Source organism: Chamaea fasciata, unplaced genomic scaffold, assembly GCF_029207755.1.
Source record: "Chamaea fasciata isolate MVZ Bird 193981 ecotype frontalis unplaced genomic scaffold, bChaFas1.0.hap1 SCAF_4, whole genome shotgun sequence".
In the NCBI taxonomy this organism is placed as follows: domain Eukaryota; kingdom Metazoa; phylum Chordata; class Aves; order Passeriformes; family Sylviidae; genus Chamaea; species Chamaea fasciata.
The window spans coordinates 71630185-71654320 of NW_027094089.1; the positions used below are offsets into that span (position 1 = coordinate 71630185).

At 39.0% G+C, this 24136-nt stretch overlaps 1 protein-coding gene across 2 annotated transcripts in view; it reads left to right on the forward strand.

Moving 5' to 3' along the window:
- Positions 1 to 18702, forward strand: part of HAPLN1 (hyaluronan and proteoglycan link protein 1) — a 29228-nt gene extending 10526 nt beyond the window's left edge. For both annotated transcript variants that reach the window (XM_066182429.1, XM_066182430.1), the window contains 3 exons: positions 1148 to 1519; positions 10757 to 11059; positions 18413 to 18702. In XM_066182429.1, the coding sequence (XP_066038526.1) occupies positions 1148 to 1519; positions 10757 to 11059; positions 18413 to 18702 (965 nt within the window). The remainder of the gene's footprint in view (positions 1 to 1147; positions 1520 to 10756; positions 11060 to 18412) is intronic.
- The last annotated feature ends 5434 nt before the right edge of the window (positions 18703 to 24136 follow it).

Below are 24136 nucleotides of genomic sequence, written 5' to 3' on the forward strand. Positions count from 1 at the left end.
ATTTATTGGGGGTTTTGGTCACTGTCTCAGTGGTCAAGGACAGCAAACCCAACAGGAGCGCTGAGCTTGCTCAATCAGTTCTGCAAACTTCGCATGAGGAGCGAGGCAAGAGATAATGAAAGGAGGGGAAAATTCTCACTTTTGGGTATATCTGCTGACTAGCACATGAAATCTGCATTTTCCAGGGTTTTCCCAAGGCAGCATAGCCTGTAAAAGCCCAGAGACTCAGGGCTGGAAGCAAGCACCTGCCCCAGCCAACTGTCCTAAGCAAAATTATTTCACAGGGCAACATCTGCTGTGGTGACCTACTAGAGGGAAGGAAAGCAGGACACCTGGGGTGAGGAGGAGAGGAGACAAACAGTCACATACAGGTCTGCATGAAAAGTGAGATCAAAATATAAAAGATAAAATAGTGACAAGTTTCAAGGGGATCAGAAAAAAAGATGAGGAAAACCACATTGGGATGATGAAGATAGTGAGCAGCAGAGGATCAGATTTCACATTTGAAGATCAACTGGGCTTCCTTACTCTGGTCAGAAGAGGAACTTATGCTCAAAAGTTAGAATTAAATACAAATACCAATACAAATGCCTAAAATGTCTATTTTAGAATTTTGCTGTCACTTTTCATGTCAGTATAAATAATGCTGCTTAACGCATTAATGGTTTTTCTGCTTTATGAGTGGAGTTCTCTGCATCCCAGACTGTGAGGAGCTTTGTGTGCTGCTGCCTAAATATGCTGAATCCCTCCAGAAAAACTGAGTTATGAAAATAAAAAACAAAGAACTGATAGACAACCATTGAACAAGGAAAATATGGGATGTGTTTTGGAGCCTTTTATGGGTGATGGCATTCATTCATCAGCAATACAAGTCTGTAAATCTATTTATACAACTCCCTCTTCATGAGCATAGGATGGTCTTTGCCTGTGTGAGGGGTGCTGAGATGCTTTCAGCTGAGAAAATAATTATTTATAACTGGTTTATGAACCTTATTACTGCACAGGTCCCAAAATGACTGCAGGGCGGTGATCCTGCAGATGTATCTGGCTGCTGTGGGATTGACCGTATCTTGCTCGTAAAATGAAGACTGCAAATGAATTCTTGGGGCAGGGTTGTTCTTTACATTTTTCTCCTTAAATCCCACAGAAAATGGACCCCGTCTCCTCGTGGTAGCAGAGCAAGCCAAAATCTTCTCTCACCGCGGCGGCAATGTTACACTGCCATGCAAATTCTACCATGAGCACACGTCCACAGCCAGCTCAGGAACACACAAAATCCGTGTCAAGTGGACCAAACTCACCTACGATTACCTCAAGGAAGTGGATGTGTTCGTCGCCATGGGGCACCACAGGAAGAGCTACGGGAGCTACCAGGGCAGAGTGTCCCTGCGGGAGAGTAGCGAGAACGATGCCTCGCTCGTCATTACCAACATCAAGCTGGAGGACTACGGCAGGTACAAGTGTGAGGTGATCGAAGGCCTGGAGGACGACACAGCAGTGGTGACTCTCAATTTGGAAGGTGGGTGACACCTGAGTCACGCCTTGTGTTGGATTGACCTGGTGTTAGGGAATTCCTGGGGTTTTTTCCTCCTGGTACTGCTGATACTCTATTATCAGATTTTGCTTTATGACTGATGTTGTGCGATCAGTGATACTGTGTTATCACTGATTTTTTGTTATCAGTGATAACAGCAAGCTGAGGAAGCAGAATTCATTGTGCTCTGGGGAATCTTGGTCTGGCAGCCCATGACAACCATCATAAACTAGAAGAACATTAGGCCTACTATAACTTTTGCTAGCCTACAGCATGTCCAAATTCCAGCCAGACCTGGTGTGATAGAAGCCAAGAAAGGATGAGCAAGGAGAGTATCAAGAAATCCATATGTTTTTAATTTGTTCCTGTCATTTTGCAGAAGATGCTGCATCTTTTTTCCTAGATGAAATTATATCAAATTCCCCCCCAATAGTAATTTTACAGAACTTTGAGATATTTTAGATAATCAAGCAAATGGAAATCTTTTAAAGATTAAAAATGTTACAGAAGTTATCCAGAGACAGTGGATTTGCATTTTTTCCAGCCTTATAATTAGATAGATTAGATTATTATATTGCCAGCCAGGAAAACTCCTACAAGTAGTGTCTAGTCATTTTCCTTAGCACTATTCTTGAAATAGTGAAGTGAGTGAAAAAGTAATGTAACGGGCTTAAAGAGGACAAAATTTCAGCTTTTTTTACTTCCTATGCAATTCACATACATTTTATGAGTTTCAACGCACATAAAAGAGTGTTCAGCCCATTCTTTTTTTCTCAGAGCATTGCACTGAACACAGAGGTAAACTAAAAGTCTCATGAAGACATATCACATACTCTTACACTTCCCAGCAAGTGCATGCCAGAGGCATTCTCAGAGAGGGAGAGGAAAAAGAAAACAAACAGGAAAAAAATGAAAACAGGAAAAGGGGAAAGTGGGGAAAGGAGAAGAGTGAGAAAGAGAAGAAGCAAAAGGAGAAAGAAGGAGAAGGAGAAGGCAGAAAGGAGGAAAGAAAAAAGATGAAAAGGGAAAGGAAGAGGAAGAGGAAGAGGAAAAGGAAAAGGAAAAGGAAAAGGAAAAGGAAAAGGAAAAGGAAAAGGAAAAGGAAAAGGAAAAGGAAAAGGAAAAGGAAAAGGAAAAGGAAAGAAAGGATTACAGCTACCCTGCACAATAAGAATGTCTGAGTGGCTCTTGGAACCAAATACACAAATAATGGACTTAGCTTACTTCTTTACATCTATTCTTCCATTCCTGGCTGGAGGCCACAGAAACTTCCCATTTTGGATTGCAGAAAAACCCTGCCCAGTTTCCATGCCAGTGGCATAGTGTATTTGGATTGTTCCACCCCACATAATTCATATTTAACAAGAATGTACTCTGTTCTTTTCCAGCTTATGAGATAACAAAAACTGGACATTTACATGTTTAGCTTAAGTTCTCTAAAGCAGTAATAAGTGAAGACAGAATTATCTGGAGGAGAAAACTCTTTCTTTTTCTCTGCCGGCCAAAAGCTCTCTGTGTTCAGCCTCCCCTCCACTGGAGCAGGCTCTGCAGGGGCTGCTCAGCCACTGAAGGGAAAGCAATTCCTCATGGCAGGCTCAGCTTTACCTGAGTGAAACAAGACTCCTCTCACCTGCCCAGGCTCCTCCTTTCTCTGCAGCAAAAGTCCATTATTTTTTCTGCTGTTAAAAGCAAGGGAATTGTGCTGTGAATGCTTCCTGCTATTCCTGGGAAGGGGAGATGCTGATGGACCTGGAAGCAGAGCAAGTTTGCCTGAAGCTTGGTACAACATGCAGAAATCCATACCTGAAGTGCATTATTGGATTGAAGCTGCAGTGAAAAAGCAATGAGAAATCATTTCTTTACTGCATGCAATGTCATGAGGGAGATTTGTTTCAAAAAAAGGGAGATTTTCCACCTTTTTTACTGTTACTATTTTGTGATACAGCACCAGCCTTGGGTACAAGGTCAGGGTCCCTCCTCCAAAATAAGGAAATTCATGAGTAGAGGAGGATTCATATTTCTTCAGCCAAGTATGTTCCAATCTGTGCTCAAAGGAAAGTTTATATATTTTAACCAGTGTCTGGCTAACAAAAGGAACAATATTTTTTCAGTGATTTTTTCACACATTGGACAGGTGTAAGGCTGTTCATTTCTGACATTGTGGAGTGGTGTTTCTTAAACTGGCAGGAGCATTTTCTTTGCAAAACCTCATGGTAAAATGTAACCTTTCTAGTAAAATAAGACTGGTAAGAGTTCAGGTGTCAGCCCTGCTTGGGTCAAATAAATCTAGTAATTCTGGGTACACTAAAGTTTCCTAATAAAAAGGTAAGTATTAAAATATAGAAAAATTACAGTGGAGATATATAGCTGATAGAATATATTTCACTGTTTGCATGGCCCTGTGCTAATTTTTTCAACACCCCTGCAGCTTTATGTAGTTCTGGCATTAATTGCCATTTCATGTATTTGAGTAAAGCAGAACAGATCAGAGGGAAAAATAAAACCCACACAACATTTGGACAAAAAAATAAAATATATCAGCCCATTCTAACATTCTACAGTTTGGTGTAAATAATCAGATTAATCTCACAGTGGGAATGATTTGCATCAGTAGTCTGATGTCCTGAGGCAGTGGCATTAAGGATGTAAATTGGCAGCAGGACAAAGCCATTTTCACCCAGGAATGCCCAAGAGCAGTGATGACTCCCGTGTGAGCTCCCTGTACAAAACCTGTGGCCATGCATCACTATCAAAATTGTTGACCTCCACCTCAATGGACCTTTTTTCTTCTCCCACTGTGATAGCATTTTATTCTTACTAGCCTTAAAGGCCTCCTGGGATGGTCATTAAATAAACTATTCTTAATAACTGGACACTTTTATTATTGAAAAAAACACTGAGGTTAGATTCAGCCCGAATTTATTACATGCCTTACATTTTTGTGATATGTTTTCTTAATTTTATTTAATTTGGAACCACAACTTTTTTTTCTTGACCAGAGACATTGTGCTGAGCACCAGCTAAAGCTCAGAACTGGAACTCATTGCAGTTTCCCACAACCACCAGCTTTAGGATCTGTTCAGTCATGCCGTGATTTTCATCCTGTTTGTAGCCTGAAGTACCAGAACTGGTCCAAGGGCTTGTGAGGGTTGGTCTGGGTTCAGCAGCTGCAAGAAGTGCCAAGTACTGAGGAAAGCAGAATATTCTTTATGGAGAATCAACCTCATCACCAAAGCCGTTTTCTCTCTGAATTGGCCTCTACTCTCCTCCTGCACATAAAATATGGATCATGAGTTTTACACTCTTTGTTCAGTGTCCTGAAAGTCAAAAGCCTGACATTTTAAGAGGTCTTCAAGAGCAGGCAGATACTGTTGTCTGAGTAATAAACAAGAAAAAGGTTCTCGGCTTACATTTAATTGTATTTACGGCAGCTTTTTACTGTCCTACACTAAATTTTCTTTATGTTTGGGCTTTACTAGTTTATTTCCTTGTGAATACCTGATGTCGTAATGAATCTCACTGTGCCAGGTCTGTGAGTTTGGCCTCCCAGGCATGTGAAGGCTCCAGCCCTCAGGTGCTGCTCAGGCACAGGTTTTGTGTGCCCTTCCTTCAGAAGAACCATGGTGGGGGGAGACAGAGAAAGTGCGACAATGCTAAACAGCCAAAGGCAGGTTTTTACTCTATTAGAAATATTTTTTAATAGTTTCTCTCTTCAAAGGGAGGTGAGAGTTGAGCACAATAAGTTTGCAATACAGGCTATAAAATAATCACCTTTTACATCCAGTACTACTGGGAATTTGAAGATCTGGATAAAATCATGAAAAGCCTCTGTAGAAAGCAGCTTCTAGATAGAAGCTTACTTTTTGTGTGGTTCCCCAAGAAGCAAAAACCACCAGCACTTGTGTTCTTGCTTCGAGGTATGTTGGCCTTCAGATCCAAGAAAGAAAAAAAAAAAAAACAGGCGTCCCTTTCAAAACCCTACTCTTTAGTTCAAAATAGCTCAAATAGATCCATAAGCTTCATGTAAACAATTTTTTCCAAATTGTCAAAACAATCATTTTTTAATCTGTTCATTTGGTCTTCAGCTGGATGTAAGCAATGGGGAATTCAGAATTGGAACCAACAGGAAATCAACTCCATGCTCTCAAGAGCAGGAGAAATCAGATTTAGCCTAATAACTTCATATTTGTTTCCTCTGTGTGTTGCTGTTACATTCACACACACACCAAAAAACCATCTATTTCTGATATCCTCTGTGTGATAATCTGCTCTACTCTCTGATGAAAAACTGATTTTATAGGACACAGTTTTTGTAGGTCCCTAAAACAAAAACCAAAAATGGGGTTGTCAAGAGTAAGTCGTAGCCCCAGTGCAATTCTATCTGTAATTCTGTAATTCCTTCTGTAATTCTGACAGGGCTTTGTAGACAGAGCTGTGTTTGCACGTGGTCCTTGAAGATGCAAGTGAAACAAAAAATTAAAAGAATTGTCTGAAATTGATGACCCAAAAGGAAAGTTTAAAAAAAAATTAGGCTTATTTAGGCTAAGAAGAGCAGAGAAAGGCAACAGTCCCCAGATTTTTGATAAATGGTGTAGAAATACAAGGGAATAATCTGCCCTGGGCCAGATCAGTGTAGTTTGTATGGTTGTTTTGGGTAGAAGTAACCAACTCCACTGACAGTTATGGGATGCTGGAGGGACACTACTTCAAGGTTCAGTTTCATTTTTAGGATGATTGATACCTGCTGACAGCCAGTGGCTGGATGATCAGACATCTGGCAGTTCTGACAGGCAGGAAAATGCAGATGGAGACCCTGTGAAAGTGAAGGGGTCACCAGTTTTAATGGAATTTTAGGAATCCAGCATGGAAAATTTTGCCATTGAGTCAATGAACCCACCAGCATAAAACTGTACCCTACAGTACAGTAAATAGCAAACCCTACTGTTGCCCCATGTTTACACTGGCTGCAAGAAAACTTACTTTTCAGTTTTGGCTAAAACTCAAGAAAGCCTATTTATTTACTCTGGCTGTGAAAAAGACTTTTTTTTTTTTTTTTCTTTTTTTTTCTTTTTTTTCCTATATGGATCATCAGAAATTTGTGTTATTCTGTTTCCACGTGTCAATACTCTTGAAACTGCTAATTGTTGTCTGGCGCTGGCTTAATTAACACCCATAAATCATTAGAGAAGTTGAGCTTTCTGAGGTTATTTCCTCATGTAGTTGTCTTGAGTAAATGTAACAGCTCCTTGCACTGACACTGTGTGTGAAGTGACTGCTTGCTCTGAATTTTAGGGGTTACCTACATATAAGACTCTGAGCACAAATAAGACAAATACATTCCCAAAAGAACAGAGCAAGTGGAGAAGAGTCATACATTTGCTCATTTGAATGTGAAATCCATAGAAATACTGGTGTTCCTGAGGGGAGGATATATAATACATCCCATTGTCATGTTCTGATTTGGTAGAAATCCCAATTTCCATTACAGGATTAATTTTCTAAACTGCAGTTGCTTGGTCACAGGTGCATACATCCCCTCCTCTTCCACTAACAGATCCATTCTCTGCTGAGCTGATGTGTCTCAGATTCTTCCTGTCTCTTTTGGGGGCAAGGAGGTCCTTCCCTGGGGGCAGAACCTATTCCAGAGGGCTGTGGGTTTGGGAGAGTAGCCACACCGTGATTCCTGATAATGGAAATTAATATCCCCACTCAGGCTCCACACTGGGCTTCCTCAGGGTGGAATTGCCAAGGTCAAGCTAAAGCTTCTCAGCTCTGCCTTCCCACAAAGTAACCAGATTTTAACCTTCTCAGGCTGGAAGTTTTTGTCTCACTCTGTTTTTTAAGCAGAATTTGTTAACGTCTGGGAGTGGGTGTTTTGTCTAGTGGCAGAGCATGGGGCTGGAGTCAGAAATTGAGGCTCGTCTGTGCTTTGGGAACAGCAAGGAGCCTCAGGACAACTTTAGTCCATTCAGGAACAGATGGGATGGATTATAGTTTGAAGGGCTTGTAAGGTCCAGGACTGAGGAAGACGCCCTGTGATTAACTAAAGCTCAACTCTGCTAAAGTGTAAAGGAAAGGGGAGATGAATATTGAGCCCTCACTATGAATTTCAAGGAGGTTTGATCGGGAAATGAAAAAAAAAAAAAATTAGCAAAATTGCAAAGTAATGCAAACCTGCACAGAGAACATACCCAGTCCATTTTCCTCAGCAAAATCACCCCTAGCCACCCCCCAGCTGCAGGGTGAAATTAATGCTAATTAGTTGCAGGCTTGTACTGCAGATGAACTCCAACAAAAAATAAGCTTCTATACAGCCTGCTCGAATATAGCCCAAAGCTAATATTACAATTTAGTGCATATTTATGTTATAAAAACATTATGTCCCAAACTGTCAAACTCAGATTCATAAAACGTTTACAAACTAAGTTAGCACCTTTCGAAAAGTGATTTTGGAAACCTTAAGGAATCAAATCTGTTTAAATAGTTTTCAATTAGTTGTTGCTCAGTTTTTAGAAGCATGTAAGTTTATGTCTTGATCCTTTATAATTATAGGGTGTTTTTTTAATGTATATGCAAATCAAACACATGTACTGGAAAAGGAGTCTGTTGTCTGGGGAAATGTAGTTCTGAAAAAAATAATAAGTATTAGATTTCTAATAAACTAAAAAGGTTTGGATTCTATCACATTTGCTAAATTTATATTATGCCTGGTGATACTTCTATGCATTAGCACTGACAAGGAATGGATATTTTTCTAACAAAGATATGATGAAGGAAAAAATGGAGATCCAGAAAAATAAGGGACATCTTCAGTGTCTTGTTTATGAAGTTAAATTTAACACACGTTGTGTTACTTTACATTCATATGCTGCAGTTCAGAACATCACATAACAGAAAAGCCCTTTAACAAAGGATCTACAAAAGGAAAGAACTGAAGCAGACTCTCTAGTTAATTGGTGAAAGAGACCAAAATACTGTTTATTATTACCCTGCCAAGTTTACATTTGCATGCTTTATTTTCTTGGACCAAGTCATTGAGATTTAGTAATAGCAAAGATTTTGTTTAACAAAAATAACACTTGGATGACAGAAGGGTGAGGGAGAGAAGAGGAAGCAAGGGGACTTCAGGAAACTGGTGGAATAGATACAGAAATGGGTTAGAATGTTCTGAAAGAAGAGTGGCTTCATCATATGGTGGCTGCCTTGCTTGACTACTGAGTAATTTTCCTATCCTATGCTTCACTGCCCTGGGGACAATGAAATTGTTATGGGCAAGAGGATCCAACAGTAGGGAAAAAAGTTTTTAAAAAGTGGATATTTATACCAGTGTAAAGATTTTGGCCCATGTGTTATCTTGTCTTCAGTCCCCCTGAGTCCTACAGCACTTAGTTCTACAGAGATGTCTGAGGATAACCATTCTAAGCTGGATCTTCTCTAATACCATTTTATTTCAGTTTATTATGATACTGGGCTAAAGCCAGCTGTAAAATTTAGGTCTGGGTTAAGTTTCTAAGCCCTGCCAAAGATTAGGGTGGTCTGTTCCAAACTTTTGTTTCAAGTCTGTTTTCTCTTTTATCAAACCCACATGGGGAGGTGGTTGTTCAGTGCTTTCTGAAATGTCTTTCATGCTTCAAGGAACAATGTTTAACTTCTGATCTTTTGCATAAAACAAGCAGAACAAAAAAAAAAAAATCTGTCATGTAAGGGCAGTGACTGTGATTAGATGTCACTTTTGAAGCCATTCTGGAGGTGTCCCCATATTTCCTTACCCCTCTTGGATGTCCTCTGCAGTGAGGTCTCTCTGCTGTACCTGTCTGCAGTGGCTGGGCAGCAATGAGCCCCAGACAGGGCTTGGGAACAGGCTGTGTCCTTGTTCCCTGGGGGAAGGGAGCATTTGGCAGGGCCATGCTCCTTGCACAGTGACTCTCTTTCAGGGTGAGCCATCACTACTGCAGGGGCAGAGAGGGAAGGTGGTGTCACACATGGTTTCCTACCAGGTCTGTGCCATATGTGCTGGGGAAAACCTGTCCTCTCTGAGGAGCTCTCCCTCCCTGAGTGGTGGCAGAGGGCCCAAACCCAGGTGGAAAGCAGCAGAAAAGTCTCCCACACAACTCCAATGATTTCATTTCCCCATAGTTGTTCCTGCTTTAATACCTCAGGATGCTAAAATTGTGCCTTCTACCAGATTAGCCTTGAAACGCTGTTGTTAAGGTAGACATTCCCATTCCTGGAATAATGTGAAATAAAAAAAAATTTAAAAAAAAAAATTTTAAAAAAAGGCAAACAAAAAGCAACTGTTTTGAATCTCTCAGGAAATCTTGGCAAGGGCTCATGCAAAGAACACAATGCTCTTTTATGTCGATCAACAATTTCATCTTAATGTCTATGAATAAAAAGAAATAATTTATAGAAATTCAACAATTCATTCAATAATTTCTTCCTTCTAAACTACTGCCAGGACCACCCCTACTCCCATTCTACACAAAAAAACCCACCAAGCCAACCAACCAACAAACAAAACCAACAAAACAAATGTCACCCAAACAAACAAAATTTAAATAAGCAAACAAAAGTAACCACAAACAAATAAATGCAAAAAGTAGAGCTATGCTAGGGTTTGACTCTTTTCAAAATGAGAAATTCATCTTACAATGAATAAATGGAAATTTTGTGTGAAAAATGTGCAGTTGCAAAATTGCAGCTAGCTCTGCTTCTCTTTAAGAACTGTGAGAGCAGGGGAGGGAGACCGCTGTGGTGACAGCAAGGTTAAGCTGGGAGCAGCATGCAGACCTGGTAGAATTCCCATTGGGAAGGGGATGAGGCCACGGGGAGATGAGCCAGCTAGATAAGGCAACACAGAAACACAGAATGAACTAGGTTGGAAAAGACCTTTGAGATCATCAAGTCCAAGCTGTGGCTCCCCCATCTCCCTTGACAGACAATTCTAGTGCGCAGTCACTCTTTTGGTGAATAGCTTCTTTCTAACAAGTAACCTAAACTTTCCTTGGTGCAACTGAAGAGGTAAGGCAGCAACCCTAACCTCTTCCCAAAATCAGTGCTGCTGTGCTGCTTGACAGGGCGTTTTTCCCCAGGAGTAAACCAACAGTGTCACACATCATGGAGCCAACCTCTATTTCCCCTTTTTCCTCCTCCTGGTGGCTGTCAAAACCCCTTCTCTCTTCTCTTTCAGTGCCTGATAACTCTCCTGTTTCCCTGCTCCAGGTGTGGTGTTCCCCTACTCCCCACGACTGGGGCGGTACAACCTGAACTTCCACGAGGCGCAGCGGGCGTGTGCAGAGCAGGACTCGGTGATGGCCTCCTTTGACCAGCTCTACGACGCCTGGAGGTCGGGGCTGGACTGGTGCAACGCCGGCTGGCTCAGCGACGGCTCCGTGCAATACCCCATCACCAAGCCCAGGGAGCCCTGCGGGGGCAGGAACACTGTGCCCGGTGTCAGGAATTACGGGTTCTGGGACAAGGACAAGAGCCACTACGACGTCTTCTGCTTCACGTCCAACTTCAACGGTGAGAGCATTTTCCTCACCCTTCCCTCGGGCTTGGCTGTGCGTACGAAAGGGACTCTGAGGGCAAAAAGGGATCTTTGGTTTGTCAAAGCTCATGTTAAACCTGGAAAATGCTAGGAATTAAATAATCAAAGTATTGAAATCATTGTGAAATTTGCAAGGGTACACGTGCAGAGTGAAGTTGTCTTTGCCATGTGGTCATATAGGTAGTTTTTCAAGTCAGGGTTGTATTGGCAGGATTTTCTAATATCTCCCCTTTAACCCCATTTAAATTTATACATGCCCTTTTAATGCTGGTGTGTAACCAGTTTAATTCAGTTAAAGCAATGAAGGAACCTGCAGTTCATTAATCGATGTTTCCTGTTTATGTCAATAATAATTATGTTCATATTGTTTAAATATGTCACCAAAACAAAATTCTGATCATCACTTCACCTATTTTGCAGTGTCAAGCAGCTCCTGCTTATGTACCAGGTCTAATGTGACTAAAAGTTCCTTATCAGAAGACCTATTTCTAGCTTTATTTCTTAATTCAGATTTCTAATCTTAGTATCCTTCCAAGCCTCTGATCACTTTTGCTCTGAGGTTGGACTGCTGTAAACCTTACTGTAGTGACTGCAAGCTTTTTTTTTTGCTATTAGTTGAGGGGGTTTTAGGTATGAAATGAAATTAAATGACCCAATCTCAGCTTGCTATCATTTCAGGGTTTACTTAATGTCAGGAAAAGATTTAGAAAGCATTGCTGTGAATGTCCAATTCTCTACAGCATCCTACTTGTGGATAATTCCTACACAACTTTACACATGTTTGGCTTGCAACCCACTCAGACCATGGATCATGGTCTTTTTATATTTATGCACAGATTGCTTATCCACAGTGAATCAGTTTTGTCCTACAGCACAGCAAAAAATAAACATAAGCCTTGGTTTCAGAAGATGTGCTCCAGTGCTAAGTGTACACCACCCTCCACAGAAAAAGACCCATCCAAACAAAAAAAAAAAAAAAAGAACAAAACCAAACAAAAAAACCCCAACATCCCCAGAAAACAAAACAAAAAATACACACAAGATTAACGCCCTCCCCGCCCCCCCCAAAAATAAACAAAAAAAGCAACAAAACCAAAAAACCCTCAACAGAAAAACCCGAACAAACCCTCAAGCCAACAAGATTACATTAGGTTCAAAGTGATCTGAAACAAAAGTTTGTCTGATTTTTGTACTATAGAAATATCACCAGGGTATTAAATAATCAAAAAAAACCCACAACCAAACCGTTAAAATGTGATAGCTGCACTTTTCCTAATACTTGCAGTAAAACCTTGTGAGTACTGCTCACCCTTTTACACACCAGAAGCTGAACAGAACCTCTTGAGGAACAAGAAGCATCATTTCTGGGAAAAAGAAAAAATAATAAGCACTGACTAAGATAAATATTTTCTGTGCACTGATACAAGGAGAAAGAAAGAGGGAGAAGTAGAAAGATAAGGTGAGGATAATCAAAGACAAGACAGTGGCATGAATCTCAGCCTTGAGGAGTCTTGAAACTGACCTGGAGATAGAACATTACGTAGCAATGGTAGGCGAGAGAGAGAGAGAGAGAAGTGTATATATATGTATTTATAGATACAGATATATAGACACATAGATTATACACATATAGATTATATAGCTATAGACATGGATATAGAATATAGATATAGATGATATAGATATAGATATAGATATAGATATAGATATAGATATAGATATAGATATAGATGATAGAGATAGAGATAGACATTCCCCATGACTCATTGTCAAATGTCTCTTGTAATATCAACTGAAAATCCAGATTTCTGCTTCTCTCAGCTTCCATTCCCTTAATTCACCATATCACCTTTTCCTCATATGTCCCTCTCTATTCCTTCTCCCAAGCTCACCTTCATATCCACAATTAACCCAGCCACTCTGCCAGCTCCCTATTTTCAGCACAGCATTTTGGATAGGCATGTTTAATGGCATGTATTACCTCTCTCACTGCAGAGGAAAAATGTTATAATGACCTGTTTTGCCACCAGACTGGGATTGCCAGTTGCCAAAGATAGTGGCTGCAGGCAAGAAATTTAAAAAAAAATATTTAAAAAAAAAAAAATAGGCTCTTTCTGCAAGACCCAATATTGATTCTCTCAGCTAAGGAACAGCCAAGGAAAATGAGAGGTGTTTAGGACACAGTGCATTCCCAGTGGCTGCTGCAGTCTCCTGATAGTAGGAAACAGAGGAGCCTTCAACTTTATGTAATGGAGATGGGAAAATGCCAAGGGCCACAGGAGCAGGGAAGGATAAGGAGAGGTAAAAAAAAAAAAAAAAAAAAGTCAGTTGTGGAAGCTTCTATGAAAAAAGAGGTTCAGTGAGGTTTAGATACCTTCTAAATGTTTTCTCTATAGGGAAAAAAAAATCCCCAAATACGTTTTGATCTCAGAAATCATTAAAAAAAGGTTCAATTTCAAGTAATTCAGCCGTAAAAGCAAAACATCTTGGTCTGAAATACATGCAAAACTTGTTTTTCACCTGAAGAAGAAAGGTAAAAGCCTTAGTATTTAGCCATCAGGGTAAAAAATTTGAAACAGTAATCATCAATGCAGTGAATTCAAATCCCAGTTCAGTGTTTTCCCTGTGGAATTATTGGATCCCAATTGTGATGACCTGGATACACAAAAAATAATGGTTAAAAATGAAGGGATTATACCATTAGTAAAAAAATGTACATGTTTTTCTGTTACCTGCACAGGGAAATAGTTTGAGCAAAACTAAAACATGAAATAACCTTCTTACTTTATGAAATTACCCTCCATGATGTTTTTCATGGACTAAGGCAGATATAGTACTCAGACATTTTGTTCTGCCTGTTTTATTCTCAAATATTTAATACTCAAAATACTTATACTCAAATCTTTCTGTTGGTTCATACAAAATTTGTTCATGTTTTGTATCCAAGAACATGAAACCATTTCATGCCCTTTATATCTAATAGTATCAGCAAGCTACCAGTTTATAAGAACATGTAGTAATGTGTTTCATAAAACAAAGCAAAGAGTAACACTAGCCTGATGCTATCTGTTAAATCCATTAAAATATTGTGAAATAACAAAGTATTTTCTGCCTGCACTGGATGGCAATCTGTTCCCAATCTGTTTTTACATGCTTTGTGCTGATATAGGCTATTGAAAATAAATGCACACAAGCGGGAAGTATCTAACTTAAATTTGGAAATTCCATACTGGAATTTCCCGGTGTCTAAGGGCTCAGCTTTGCTTTCTCACAGCCAATTTCTCCTTCACTTGTCCTGCCCAGAGGAAGTCATTTTAGTCCATGTCATCCTTAGAAAAGCTGAGGGCTCCTGCCCTGTGTGTTGGCACAACCTGACAAAATCCAGAGCTTTTTCAGGGCTGCAGATCAGCCCAGTTTCTTTCCTTGTCTTGTCTCAAGGAATGGGAATGCTCCTCTCTCATGCAATCTCTCCATAGGATCAATTTGAGGACATAAATGCAGATGAATGCTTTTGTTACAATCTTCCCCACTGAGCCTAATAGCCATAAACCAAGGAATGTATAATGGAAGAGTTGTGTGGTTATTCTTTATTTATTTTCAAAGGTCTTCTGAAGGACAACAGTACTTTTTTTTTTTTTTTTTTTTACGGAAAACCCATGAGAATCTCTCCCACTGAAAAATGCTAAAAGAGCTAAATGTAAATATATTTATCAAGTCCTCTATGATTAAGCATTTTCAAAGAAAATGAAACAAGGTACAAGTACAGCTTGCATCGCACTTTCTCCTCATTAACACGCATTTTGTTGTATACTTTGTCCACAGAACCACAGTGCATAATTGATCTCTCATCAGCTCCAGGAGAATCAAGTAAAATCTTGTTTTAACAAAGTTAAGAACACAAAGAATAAATTTTAGAGAGCACGTTGAAAGTATAGCTGTGAGCCACCTGTTTATTACAGCAGTGCAAGCCAATCACCTCTGCCATTTAAATGGGAGAAAGCTGTGGAAAGTCCCGTCTGAATAATGCTGACTGTTCATTTGACCATTTCAGTGTATTTTATCACAGGGAACATGTAGCAACTGTTCCAAAAAGAGAAATTCCAAAATAAAATTACGCACCCTTTATTAGGAGTGGTAGATTCTGACTCACTAGAGTCATGACTGGCATTGGTGTGTTAAAAAAAAATGTTTTTCTCACATATTTAATTCAAATTATTCAAACTCACTGGATGTCAAAATATTTACCAGGTCTTAAACGTCTCTCTAGCTTTATTTTTTTTTTTTTTTTTTTTTCAGTATAAGAGAAACTCACTAATAATTCTCTCAATTTAGCACTGAGCTTGAAAAAATCTTCAAGTGTGATTCATCCCTCAAACTTCCACAGTCACAAGGGTGTGGGGTATTTTGGTCTGTGGCTGGAGTTTTCCTCTTTAAGCTGTTCTGTTACATACAGAATCTTAAAATAGCTGTTATAGATGGGGTTTGAGCAGGTTTCCACAAATCCTCAGCCCCATAATTTGGATGTGAGGAGTCAGATCAGGCAGGATCCTCTGTAAAAGTGACCCAACCACCACACATTGATGAGAGAGAGACACTAAATTCCTCCCTCTCCTTCCACATCAATTAATAAATTCTGAGACTGAACAGTTAGGAACACTTCCCAGCTGTTATCAGGGGAAAAAACTGCAAATCTGTAGGGAGTTTATTAATGGAATTTTATGTAATCAGACATTCTGGGTACTCATAGCACCCCTGTGGGCTTTACTATTAAATTCATCTTGTTTGAGGAAGGAGCAGATTATAGGAAGTTTTATTATGGATGTCATATGTCAAAAGCCTGACCTCACTGCAAATCCCTAGGAAATCACATTCCATTGACATATGGTTTGAAGAGGAACTCGTAAACCAGGTGAAGTTTACATACTATCAATCCAAACCCCTGTTACCCTAAATTAGAAATCCTGTTTGCTTTGGGGAAACCTCTTAATAGTGCATCAGTAACAGGATTCCACTAGGTAAACATTCTCTTTAGCAGAACATTGTAAATTCTCTCAACTTGCTGAAATGGAGTTTAAAAAATTGTTTTACAAAGGAATGATTAGCTGTTCCCAATACTTTTCTGTGGAAATTTTGTAGGTACACTCTGATAGTAGTGAAATTTTTGAAAAGTTTCTCCTCTGCCACAGCTGCAATGTAAATGCTTTTTTTAAACTGTTCTTGTCTTGATATACAATTTCCAAACTTTAGCCAGGGCTAATTACCTTTATATTGTCATCTGATCTGACTTTCCTTCATTTAGGAAAAAAATCCTGTTTGATTTTTGCAGGAACCTGAAGCTGACATAACTCTTAATTTGCTCACCACTTCTTCATGGAGAAAGTAATCTCATATTAAGCAGAGTTCTGTGTAGCTACCTGATTTTTGTGAGGCAGAAAAGGGATATAATTGGAGAAAATGGATATAATTATAATAATTAAACAGTAAAGAGTGTGCTCTGGAATGAGAAGGTCCCCACAAGAATAAAGTCCTTCCTTTTTTCAGCTAACTCTCCTCTTCAGGAACAGGCAGATCAAAAAGTTGTGAATTCATTTGCAAGTTATTGAATGCCTTCAAAGAAACACGATTCTTCTGCAGTCCACTCGTCTGTCAAATCAGTGATGATAAATAACCCCAAGTATAATGAATGAAATGCTCACAATGAATGTTTATGGCCTTGATAAATGGAATCAATATTAATATTATTGCTCTGTATGGATTAGTAAGGGAGACTTTGCTTTTTTGGGCTTTATTTTCTGGCATGTATTTTCATTACTTTGAGACAGGGAACATTTTTCTTAGCAACATGATCAATTCAGTCTTGTGTTGTGATGAGGATATGTCCTTTGACGCCTAAAAAGAAACAGAGCTGCAGAACTACTGCTGAAGACTTAAACAGACTTAATCTTGCTCTACCACAGGCTCAAACTCTCTTGTCTGATACTTTGGCTTTCTCACCAAAAAAAGAAAAAAAAATTTTTTTGCTGGTATTTAATCGGAACCAAGGTCACCAGCTTGTCAGAGAGGAAAAGAGCATGTATTACCTGCAGCTGCCCTCCCCTAAATGCTATCACTGAGTATAAATTCAAGTCAAGATGCCATACTTTGATATTAGCAGAAATAAATACAGTAATATAGCTTTGCTTTTTGGGGTTTTTTTGGTTGGTTGGTTGGTTGGTTTTTTGTTTGTTTGTTTATTGGGTCTTGTGGTATATTTGGGGTTTTTTTCCCCCAAATAGTCTATTTTATGTACCTGGGTTGTTTTTTTGGGTAACTTCTTTTTTCCTCCTGGTACCTATCAACTCATCATACAAAAGAAAACCCCACAATATTTTTAACAACACAACCTCGAAGAGGAACAGACCTAAATTAACCACTGTTTGACATGATCTGTCGACGGAACATCTCCATTTCTCCTCAAAAGTCAGTTTTATAGTATTGTTGCCTGAAATCAAAACAGAAAAAAAAACCCTTGCCACAGCATTGAAGTGGTAACATTAAAAAGCAGTTCCTTATTGGAAGCGTCCAGGTATACCCATAGTCATGGGCCATGGGCACACTGGTATCAAATTTTTACAGTTTTTATAAGGTAAATTAATTAGGATATCTAAGAGGTAGATCCAATAGGAGATTCAGTTGCCTCTTTGGTTGCTGCAAGGGCTTCTATGCCCCAATTCCTGTTACGTCTTCTTATAGATCCTCTACTTGAAAATAAGATCAAACAGTATTTCAGGAATGTGTTAGAAGGTCATCTTATTTCTCTAAAATCTAAGAGAAAGGGTGGGAAAAATACCAGGAGCTACATAACTGGTGTACAGAACTGTGGGTGTATGGAAAGTACATAAAAAGTAAAAATCTTTAGGCAACACCACTGAAGTCATAGAATCATCTGAAAGATGGTTGCAGTCAGATGGGGTTGGTCTCTTTTTCCAGGCAGCAGCTGACAGAATGAGAGGATGCAGTCTTAAGCTGTGCCAAGGGAAGTACAAGTTAGATATTAGGAAAAAGTCTTTTACGGAAAGGGTGATAAAGTACTGGAATCATTTGCCCAGTGAGATGCTGGAGTCACCATCCCTGGATGTGTTTAAAAAAAGATTGGATGTGGTATGATTTAGTTGAGGTGATGTTAAACATGGGTTGGACCTGATGATCTTAAAGGTCTCTTACAACCCAGTGATTCTGTGATCCTGTGATCCTGTGATCACAGAATTTAAGGCTGGAAAAGACCTCCAGGATCATTGACATCCAACCATCACCCTGCTAACGACTCCACCTTCCTCTTGCCTTTTCAGGACGCTTCTACTACCTGATCCACCCCACCAAGCTGACCTATGACGAGGCGGTGCAGGCGTGCCTGAAGGACGGCTCCCAGATTGCCAAGGTGGGGCAGATCTTCGCGGCCTGGAAGCTGCTGGGCTATGACCGGTGCGATGCAGGCTGGCTGGCAGATGGCAGCGTGCGCTACCCCATCTCCCGGCCGCGGAAGCGCTGCAGCCCCAGCGAGGCCGCCGTGCGCTTCGTTGGCTTCCCCGACAAGAAGCACAAGCTGTACGGTGTCTACTGCTTCAGGGCCTACAACTGAGGGAGTACACCTAGAGCGTGAAGGTTGTTTGGGGTTTTTTTTTTGAGATGGGTGAAAGATTTTTTTTTTGTTGGTTTTTTTTTCTTGGTATGAACTCATGCAAGCTACCAAAACTGTGATAAACCTCCTTTTACTTACTGTAAAGAGTCATTTCCATAGGCACTCCCTCCCCCAAACCTATTGCTTCTATTGGTTTGGTTTTGGTTTTGTTTTGTCTTAGTGTTTTGATTTTGGGTTGGGGTTTTTTTGTGAAAATATCATTCCATAGATATTTTAAATTAATATAATTTAATGTGAGCTCTAGGTAAGGAACTTTTAGATTCAAATTCTTTAAGCTATGTCATCCCAAAAAAATTATAATTTTCATGAATGGGGCATGCAATAGAGCTTGACAATTGCTAGGGCACAATTATGGAGTGTAAGGCTACTCAAAGCAGAAGCTTTTAAAAGCACAGATTTTACATATTTGTACCAGTTTAAGAAACACTGCAAATTGATGATGACAGGAATTTTAAAATAAAACAATCTTTTTGTTAAAGGGGATCAGTGAGGTTTTGCAAAGAAATCTCACAACAATATATGTTAGCAAATAACTGTTTTCACTGGTTCACATGAGAACAACTGAGAGTTTAATAAAAGCAGCTAAAACAGTCCACAAAAATAGGACTAGTTTTACAATTTCAGACCTTGCCTTTCTGAAAAATAAGCTCATGGTCCCATGCATAGGAAGAAGCACAATTAGTTCTCCTGAACATTTTAATTGTGTTTTTGTTGTGTATAAATCATTGAGTGAATAATTAACTAATGAGAAAACTCTTGGTTTTTTTCTTATCTCCAATTAAAGATGCCTGAGAAGTGTTGTATTACCTTTGAGTAGCTTTACTGAGCTATTTTTAAACTCTTAAAGGCCATTTGCTAAGCAGTATAATAGCATCTACTCAGGGCAGTTGTATAAATGAACTGCTGGACAGAGAAATTGTAAACTTTAGCAGCTTGATTTTACATTAGCCTTTGAAATGTTATTGTCTTAATTAAAGAACATTACAATATTTAATATTTCTTAGCTATTTACACATCACAAAAAAATTAGAAAAAAAATATTTTAAATTGTGAAGTCTTAAACAAAGGTTATTAGACAAAATCTGAAACCAGCCATTAAGTTTTAGAAAAGAAAAAGGAAAAAAAACACTTCATTTCCTTACATCTTATTTGTATCTAAAAAGTACATCTGTTTTTTAAAATATCAATAAAATAATATAGTATTGCTAGCCCTGAATTATTTAGTTAGTCCTCCTTAGAGTTAACAGAAAATAAAGCTATTGAAATACTTCTTTTCACTAAATCTGGAGTGGTCTAGGTGGAAGATGTTTACCTAAATCTGCCAGTGTCAGAGAAAAACATGCACTGTGCATGGTGCCTAGGATTTTCAGAGCTACCTAAAGCACTCGGTACTCCCTAAGTACCAGTTTGAGGGAATTTGGGATTTCTAATGCAAACTCACTTTGGATGCAGCAATTCTTGGTGCTCATCTTCAGATACCTTAATGCAACCAGTTTTTCAGAGAGCAGGTGCTCAAGGCTTTCTGAAAATTTACTTCACTTATGGTGTCTCAAGCTGGATATCCAAAAAGAAAAGGCAGAGAGGCCACTGATTAAAAACATCTTGGTCTCGGGTAATCTCTTCAGTGGTTTTTGATGTTCTCTATCCAGTATTGGTTCTACCACTTAAAAATGGAGAACTCTTTTTCCTACTCTACGCTTGCTGACTACGGAAAACTCAGAGGACCAACATTTGTATTTACTCGAAGTTTTTTAGCTGCCCACTGTTTCCATAATTTAAATTAGGTATAGTGGTATTTATCCAACTAGGACACAACCTGTATGCTTTCATGAATGGTTGAGTGTAGCTATTTTCCCATGGATACAAATATAAAGTAAATAAATCTCTTTCCCAGAGTGGTTGTGGTCCTGTTTTAAGACTCTGTGAGCAAACCAGGAACAAGATATGGAAAGGGGCCATAGTGTAAGACGTATTTTACTGGAGCTCATTCCCATTGAACTCAGAAGCAAATTTCCACCCTTTTGGGGATATTTGCATCCTCTGTGGATATCTGTTCGTACTTTACAGATGGAACAATCTCAGTGCCAAACCCCCCTTTTTTTAATCCACTGGAAATTGGATTTTCTCAAAACGGTATCCCTTAGCTATAAATAGAGACTTACTACAGGTCAAGTCCCTAAAACCATGCAACTTTTTTTGAACAGCCATTTTGCAAATTGGTGCCCATTTCACACATTTTCTCAGGCCATTCAAAACCTTCTCTGAAATCTTTGGAGAAAAAAAATGGAAATGGAAATAGAAATGTTAAATATCCAACCACAATAAGGAGTAGGGTATGCAAGAGTGGATCATGATCAAGAGGAATACATGTCATTCCTCCATCCAACCTTCAGAAAATTTGAAAAAAATGCAGATTATTCTACAGTTTTCCTTCTGAAGTTTGGACAGGGAGGTTGTGGGTTGGGAAAAGCTGTAGAGAATATCCAAGTAATTACCACAGCTAGATCCAGAGTTGCTGTAAAGAGGGTAGCCTTATGCAGCTGGCTCTACCCTTCCCAAAGATCTGCTACACCTGGAAGAGGCTGCATCGTTTTCTTATTGCACAGAGGTGAAGGGACTCTCATGATTTTTTTTTTTTTTAACCTCTCCAAAGAAACCCCCCACAGGGTTTCACCCAGACACTTTTTTTTTTTTTTTTTTTTTTTTTTTTTTTTTTTTGGCAGGAATGGGGATTATATTTTGCCTGCATTAAAAAAAAAAAAAATAAAAAATAAAAAAGTACACATCCAACCCACACTCGTGGGTCTGGCTGAAGTGCCCTCACTGCTAGACCAAAGGCACTGCGGGAAAGGCCAAGTTCAGCCTTTCACCAATTTTGCAATGCTCTGGAGATGGCTGGTCAGGTCCTAAGTCACAGCAATCTCAGGCTTGCTCTTGTTTTTACCTTCCGTGTCTGCATCTTCCCTGGGCCGGCCACCGCCATGGTCTGGACGTAGCATCCCCTGACCCTCCCCTGCTTCCAGCATCCCCCAAATCCCAACACAGCCCCAGGACGGTGGCTGAGCAGGCTCTGCACCACCCACCCAGGGGACTCCCCTCGGCTTGGCAGCATGAGGAGGGCCAAGAGGGACACTGAGCCGGCATGGGACCACAGGTGGCCAAACTGTACTACTGGGTTTTGCCGCTTGTAAGTTCACATTGCTGGGGGTCATAATTTCACGTGTGGAGTCACAGGGTGTGGGCTCACACCCTCTGTGTTGCTCACAAGGAGCTCGGTAGTCTAACTTGGGATCAGGCTAGATTTAGGTCTCTATGTTGATATACAATGTTATGTGCTATTGTAACAGCTAATTGGATAGTCTGGTGAAAGTATGTTTGTATGGAAAAAAAAGTGTAAAAAAATAATTACTTCTAATGTAAGCAGGTATTAAAACCATAACAAATGTGTATGATTACCTGAGAAGTGGGCACAAACAGACAAAAAGACACGAATTATATTTATTTTTACAGCTAATGACTCCATTTCCTTTTGTAATGTCAAATGTCAGAACATTTTCTTATTTTCAACTAAGCTAGCTAGGTGCTTGAATAAAAACTTCAAAAAGCAGCTTAATAACTGGATTAAAGCCTGTGCTATTTTCTGTTGATGAGAGAGTATTGTTAGCATCGTGTTCTCTGTCATTATCTTCTATTTCACAATGTATCAGAATTTTAATGCCCATGAATTAACAACAATTAAATCATGTTGTTATTTCCAATATGATGACTTCTCCTTATTGACTGACCATTCTACTTCTGTCCCAGAAAACACAAATAGGGAAAGGAATAGACCAAAATATGAAAATACTACTTTGCCACAGTAAACAACATGATTACGAAACTAAGGGGTGGGGGGAAAGACTACTCTTTGAATATGATTCACAACGAAAACAAAGATAACTGTATTCCAAAACCTTTGGTTTGTATTTCTTTGAAGCATTTTTAAAGTAGAAGTGCAAGTACCAATTTCTTCTTTATGTTTTCTGACATCTTCTAAAATAAAATAAACCATAAATAATGAAGGTGCTTTTAAATTTATTTCTTTAGTTATGGTTGATATGACACTGCACATCCATCTCTGGAAATTGATGTAGAACAGTGTTTCATGTATGAGAAAATTTATTAAATTATTTATATAATCCTCCAGCCTTAGAAATTGAAACACAAAAGAAATCTCTCTGTGTAAAGTCAAACAAGAAAAATTTCCAGCGTCAAGCAAGAATTAATTATTCAAAGCACTTGGCCAGCTTTTCAGCTTCTGTAATCTCACTATTTCTGCATTTTCTAATTGATCTGTGCCAGAAAGCTAACCCTGAAACTTGCCTACACTACACCACTTTGCAGGGAAATACTAATATTCCATAAGGTTCCGGTACATTGGCCATGTTTAGAAACAGGATAAAAAGAGCTTTTGAAAGTTGTCACTCAGAACAAGGTAAATCTGCACTATCATTAATACACGGTTGAGGCAAATATCCTTTACTTTCTAACAATTTAGTCTAAAAAAATTCAAACTTTCAACATTTTCATTTCACAACATTATTAAAATTGCCTTTTGTAGAAACAGTCATTCAGTAACAAGGATTTTAATTAATAGCAGCAGATTCCCTGCAATATCTTGATGTTCAAAATAGAGTCACTGTCTTCATGCTTGGAAGTGGCTGGATTTAGGACTTGATGGAACTACCTCAAAACCAGAAATGTGTTGATTTTTACCCAAACTCTCAGAAAATAAAGAGAAGACTGCCATGATATTTAGCCCTTCTCTGATCTACTCAGGAATGATACCAGCTGCTTTCTGTTCAACGACAGCCAGTTGTCTTTCTTGAAGGTTTCAGGAAGATGAATTTTGCACATTTTTTAGCCATTTTCTCCCTTTTTCTGAAGGTTACAAGAGATTAACAAATACATAACGGAGCAGAACAATCTCAATGCCAGGTAATTTTTAATAGAAAGAGACAAGATTTCGCTGGCTTTCAAATTTAAAAAGATAATTAAAATCAAAAAGTATGAAAAAAAAAACACACACAACTGCTGAAAATTATTTAATGACAACGACTGAAAAATAATTTCTCCTTTTCCCATGCCATGAACAGTGATGGTCTCTTTAAAATATGCAGGTTCCTGGAAGGCTCTTGAGGAATAAGAAAGAAAGACAACAGAACGCAATAATTTAGTCCCTAATCTTTCACACAGACTATGTTTTATTTTGCCTAATAATAGTTATTAGGTTATATACTTAACCATATAATTTAAAAAAAAACCCAATCAGCTCAATAGTAAATCAAGAGTTCAGAAAGGATTTCTTATTTTTCTTTGCCATGCCTCAATCTGG